General features: G+C 36.8%; 1 protein-coding gene across 1 annotated transcript; it reads left to right on the top strand.

Moving 5' to 3' along the window:
• The first annotated feature begins 2661 nt into the window (after window positions 1–2661).
• On the top strand, window positions 2662–4966 carry LOC105032037 (uncharacterized). The gene has a single exon (XM_010906369.4). It carries the CDS (start codon window positions 2956–2958, stop codon window positions 4648–4650), a length of 1695 nt encoding a protein of 564 aa, XP_010904671.1. The 5' UTR covers window positions 2662–2955; the 3' UTR covers window positions 4651–4966.
• Window positions 4967–6000: the final 1034 nt, after the last annotated feature.

Genomic DNA, 6000 nt, shown 5'->3' with positions numbered 1-6000 from the left:
GCAACCGCGTCCATTTAAGTTAGGATGTCTTTCCCTTCTATTTCTTGTTGATATTCCCCATCCTGCATGTCCGCACTTATCCATTAAGCGTATGGCAGGATGGTCTTTTTTGTTTTTCTAAAAAAAGTTGGAATGTCTTTTTAGATTTTGTCTTCGCTTTCTTGCCAAATGTGATTTGAAGTTGGTTCCTCAAATCGCTCGTCACATCCCCATGGATGCTCCCGTGAACCGAAATATCAGGCAGTCTCGTCGACTGCAGCGTCGGTAAGCTGTAAACGAGGGAAAAAAAAGTAGCATGGGTGATGTTTATTTGGATAATTTGGATATAGATAAAAAATTAAAAATTAAAAATTTAATTAATATTAATATTTATATTTATATTTAAAAAAATGAATTGATAATTATGAGATTTATGTCTAAACATTCGAATTTATTTATAATTTTATATAATTTTATATAATATTTATTAATTTTTTAAAAATATATTATCATATAAATATATTATTAATTTGATTTATTATTTATTTACTAATATTTTTATGGTCAGAAAGTTTAATTATCAACTATCTATGATTATATTCATATTTTTAGTATTTAAATTATATCTATATTCGGTTAAAACAAGTATAATTATAATTTTTTACATCTAAATAATATTCGTATTTATATTTATCAGATAAAATAAATATAAATATAGATATATTAAAAATAAAAGTAGTGTGGATATTGTCTGTCCGCATTTATTTTTGTATCCGAATCAATCTGAATATGGACATAAATTTGAGAATTTGAATAATATTCATATCTGTCAAAAAAAAATAGATATGGAGATGGATAGACAACTATCCGATCTATATTCGAATATCCAAATCTATGTATAATCTTATATAATTTTATGTAATATTTATTAATTTTTTTAAAAAAATATATAATCAGATAAATATATTATTAATTTGATTTATTATATATTTAGTAATATTTATGATTCTGTAGTCATAAAGTTTAATTATTTAAGTTATATCCATAATTATATCTATACTTTCAGTATTCGAATTGTATCCATATCTGTTTAAAATAAATATGAAAATAAATTTTTTCATTCAAATAATATTTATATCCGTATTTGTATTTTTTAGATAAAACAAATATGGATATGGATATGCTGATATTCGATCTGTATTCGATCTGATTTCAATTTTAAGATATACTGACATCAAATCCGGTTTCAACCCTAGGATATACGGATATTGTAAATGGGCTTGAACATTTGTGGTTCATATATTTAACGGGCATGACACAGGTTTGTTAGATAAAACAGAACCATGATGCAAGGAGTATCTTATAAAACAGTTGCAAAGATTGAAAAGGACCCTTATCCAGATGCTAAGGTTGCATGTCCTTCAAAAATTATATTAGTGCACCTTCCCTAACACAGATCTCTTGCTAAAAAGTTGCAATGCCGGAGTATGACTTTTCCATTGATGAATAGAAAATAGAAAATAGAAAATAAAATGCAGCTGCATCACTCTCCGTTTAGCAAGCTACATTTGTGGTGCTGCTTGTGCACGGATAGCCACCATGTAAGTTTATCGCATGAACGAGTGGCTTGAAGCTTGTAGAAGTGGAGAGTTTGGATGGGTAACGGATGACCGTAATTGAGTAGCATGTGCATGGAATTGTGATTTTTTAACAATATTTTTGAGAGGTAGTTTCTTATATAATAATTTGAAGGTATGTTTGGTCAAGGGGAGTTGGATTATGCAATAAAAATAGGACTAAGTGATTTTTATTCCAGCTGATTGGTTGGAGGAATTTCATTTCAATTCGAAAAAAAATAAAAATTACTTTAATTTCTCAAAACTCAATCTCTATTCTTTTTTACTATTTAAATTTTATTTTAATTTTAACCACGAATCAAATGTGTTGAGAGATATGATTATTCTGATTTCGATTTTAATAATAAACCAAACATGCCCTACATCCTATTCAGGTACGAACAAAATTCGAAGAATTACATGGTCTTCATAAGAGCTTTATCTCTAAAAAAAAAAAAGAAGAAAAGATCTGAATCATTCTATCTGCACCATCTAATAAAAAATTACTATACCACTCTAAAAAGATAACTTTTTTCATTTAGACCAACGCAAGTTGTTAGCAAATGATTAAAATAAATTTTTTTTCCTTCAAAATTTTCGGTGTATAGCAGTGCCCCTTTTTGATAAAAAATTCTGTAACAACTTTTTATTGGACAGTATAAAATACATATGATAAAATTATTCTAAGCAATATTTTTTCCTAAAAGAATCCCAATAAATCACTCAGAGTCCAGTACACCGTTGCCTCCTGTCTCCTCCCCCAGTCCTCCTCACCCCACCTCCCGCGGGGATCCAGCCAGATCTTGTGGATTGTACAGTAACCGGTCCTAAGATCTAATAAGACCACCTGAACTATCTCCTCTAATTTTCACTTAGCAAGTATAAAATCCCATTATTGGTCCATGGTCAGAGTAACGCCCCCCCCCCCCTCCCTCAGTTGTTAGGGCATAAAAAAGCCTTCCAAGATCCAGACAACAAGGGTCCCGCTTGGACTACCACGTGGCACCCGACTGGTCATCAGACAGCAGTATAAAAGGCTTTCTCAGATAAGAGAAGGCATCCAAATGTACAAAGATTTGGGTGGTAAACAAGTAGCTGCGGATGGGTGGTGCTCTGCTGCTCACCCTACGATATCTTAGCGCACCAGAAAGGAAAAAAAGGTCCTCCCCTCCACTCAGTACATATAAAAACTCAACCTTTTCTTTCTTTCTCAATGCAAGTCTCCTCATTTCCTCGAAAAAATTCCAAATCTTTTCACTATTAACCTCTAAAACATAAACCAAAACCCTATCTTTCTTCTTCAGCAAGGTTCTCTCTCTCTTTTTTTTTTCCTGTAGACTTTCCCTGAAAGAATACGGCCATGTCGGCTTTGCTTCACCCCATCCCTCCCCTCCCAAGCTCAAAGACCTCGGAGCCCACCAGAACCAAGCCTTGCCTAATCTCCTGCCCCCCAACCCTCCCCACTCCCTCCATCAGCAAGGGTTTTGCCAGGGTTTTAGCATCCACCCACAGCACCATCTCCCCAAAAGATGCCGCCTTTTCTCTCCCCAGCTGGAGGAATGGGAAGAACGAGTCCAGGAGCAGAGAGCTCAGGCTCCATGATGCCTTCCTCTACCTGGAGTACATGGTGGGCAAGGGCCACAGGCCTGACACCGGCCAAGCCACTCAGCTCCTGTATGATCTCTGCAAGTCCAACAAGATTCGGAAGGCCGTTCGGGTCATGGAACTGATGGTCAGCTCTGGAAGCACCCCCAATCTATCTGTCTATAATTTCTTGGTCAATCAGTTGTGCAAGAGGGGGAATGTTGGGTATGCAATGCAGCTAGTCGATAAAATGGAGGAGTACGGATGCCCGCCGACTACCATCATTTACAATTCTCTGGTCCGAGGGCTTTGCATCAATGGAAATTTGCAGCAAAGCTTGCAGCTTCTGGAAAGATTGATGCGCAAAGGATTGATACCGAATGTGTTCACTTATTCGTTCTTGCTGGAGGCCGCTTACAAGGAAAGAGGGGTCAATGAGGCCGTGAGGCTGTTGGATGAGATCATTGCTAAAGGAGGGAAGCCTAATTTAGTCAGTTACAATGTATTGCTTACTGGGTACTGCAAGGAGGGTAGGTTGGAAGAGGCGAAACGGCTTTTCAGGGAGTTGCCATCAAAAGGATTTAGTCCCAATGTTGTGAGCTATAATATTTTGTTGAGGAGCTTGTGTTATGAGGGGCAGTGGGAGGAGGTGGAGGAGCTTTTAGCTGAGATGGGGGATAGGAACTGTGCTCCGAGTATTATTACATATAATATATTGATAGGTTCACTTTCTTATCATGGTCGTACAGAGCAAGCACTTGAGATTTTGGAGGAGATGATGAGGAATCAGTTGAAGCCTGTCGCTGCAAGCTATAATCCAATAATTGCACGCTATTGTAAAGAGGGGAAGTTAGATATGGTGCACAAGTGCCTTGATATGATGATGAATCGGCGTTGTTCAGCTAGTGAAGGGACTTATAATGCAATAGCTGTGCTTTGTGGGGAAGGGAGGGTGGAAGAGACCTTCTCCATAATCCAAAGCCTGGGCAAGAAGCAGAGTTCTTCTATGCACGAGTTCTATAAAAATGTGATCTCATTCTTGTGTAAGAAAGGAAACACCTTAGCAGCTTTACAATTATTAAATGAGATGACAAGGCATGGATTTACTCCAGATTCATATACCAATTCATCTTTGATTAGGGGTCTTTGTATGGAGGGCATGCTGGATGAGGCAATTGAAGTTTTTTCAGTGATGGAGGAATATGGTAACAAGCCGGACATAGACAATTATAATGCACTTATACTTGGATTGTGCAAGGCTCAGCGGACGGATCTTGCTTTCGACATTTATGAAACAATGATTGAGAAAGGTTATGCACCTAATGAGACAACATACACAATACTAGTGGAAGGAATAGCTCATGAGGATGAAATTGATTTGGCTGCACAGGTGTTGAAAGAGTTGTACTCTAGAAATGCTGTGAGCCAGAATACCATGGAGAGAATCACCATGCAGTATGACTTGGAGTAGCTTCTGGCAAATTTGAGAGTTGCAGCTGCAGACTAGGGACAAGAATTTCAGTCCATGACTCTATGATTGGTCAAACAGTGGCCTGCTCTGGCATTAGAGTTGCAAACAGTGGCAGAACATTGACTTTCTAGTTATTTTTGGGTTGTTTTTGGATCATCATATTTATCTAGACGGTCTTTCTGGTAATCAGGAACAAACTGAGTTGCCACTATAGCATGTAAATGTACTTTCATTGCCAAGTTAGATGAACTCTCTATTACCAGCATTTTTTTTAAAAAAAAAATTATTAGTAGCACCAATTCGAAATATTTTTAAATCTGTCATCCTCTCTCTCTCTCTCTCTCACGCGCGCACACGCGTGCATGTGTGACCACCTGGTGATCATTTTTTTTTTTTACCAAAAAAAGGTGTACCTGAAGTAAACTGAATTAAAAGTTTATGCATGTTTTTTGCTCATTTCTCTTTTTCATAGAAGATGCAAGGGTTTAGACTATTAAGAAGATAAGGAGCAGGATGGACTGATCATTGATATTCTGGATATGTTTCAGTTCACCACTGTTCCAACTTCCAAGTAACGGGTACCATTCTCATCCCACTTCTTATATTTATTGTGATATTAATTGAATCTGCATTGTTCAAAAGATTGATTTCTGTTCACTATATTTGGCTGATATAGGCTACAAAGTTAGCAAATGACTTAGTTATATATATAATGTTTGTTTGATGTCAATAAAATTTACACTAAGACACTGTAAATGCATGTCTTTAGCGTGAGATATACTTCTGTCCAGATGCTCTGTGGTCACAATTAAACATTTTTAAACATTATTATGAAGTTTAGGATAATAAGCTTGTCTTTGCCCATTCTCTGATCAATGTATTCTACTCCAATTTCGACGTATATGCTCACCTCATGTTTTGTGCCTTTGTGAAAAATTACCTGTTTATTTGCAGAGGGTCTCAAATAATACTGCATTTCTTTGCCGAAACTCATGCATTGTGCAAAAAATACTAGATGATCTATCTATGTCTTATTGATGCCATAGAAGTGTGTGGAACTTTCTTGCAGTTATTCAACAAGGTAGGTTAGCTCACACATTCCTGTGAACAGCCAAGCAACTTAAAGCACCCAATATGAGGATCCAGTTTCCCATTAGAATCACCCCTGCCGCAACATAGTGTGGCACATGTGATAATCCGGCCCACTGGGCCTAAAGCCACAAAGTCCACCCAGAAAAAAAAAAAAAAAAAAAAAAAAAAAAGAGGGAAGAAGACTCCCGATCGGAGTCTTCCCCTTCTCTGGTTCCGATCAGGAATCGGAGTCCTAGGGCCATTAAAAGATCCTAGGAT

This window comes from Elaeis guineensis, chromosome 6, assembly GCF_000442705.2.
Source record: "Elaeis guineensis isolate ETL-2024a chromosome 6, EG11, whole genome shotgun sequence".
In the NCBI taxonomy this organism is placed as follows: domain Eukaryota; kingdom Viridiplantae; phylum Streptophyta; class Magnoliopsida; order Arecales; family Arecaceae; genus Elaeis; species Elaeis guineensis.
This window is presented reverse-complemented; position numbering and strand designations above follow the sequence as displayed.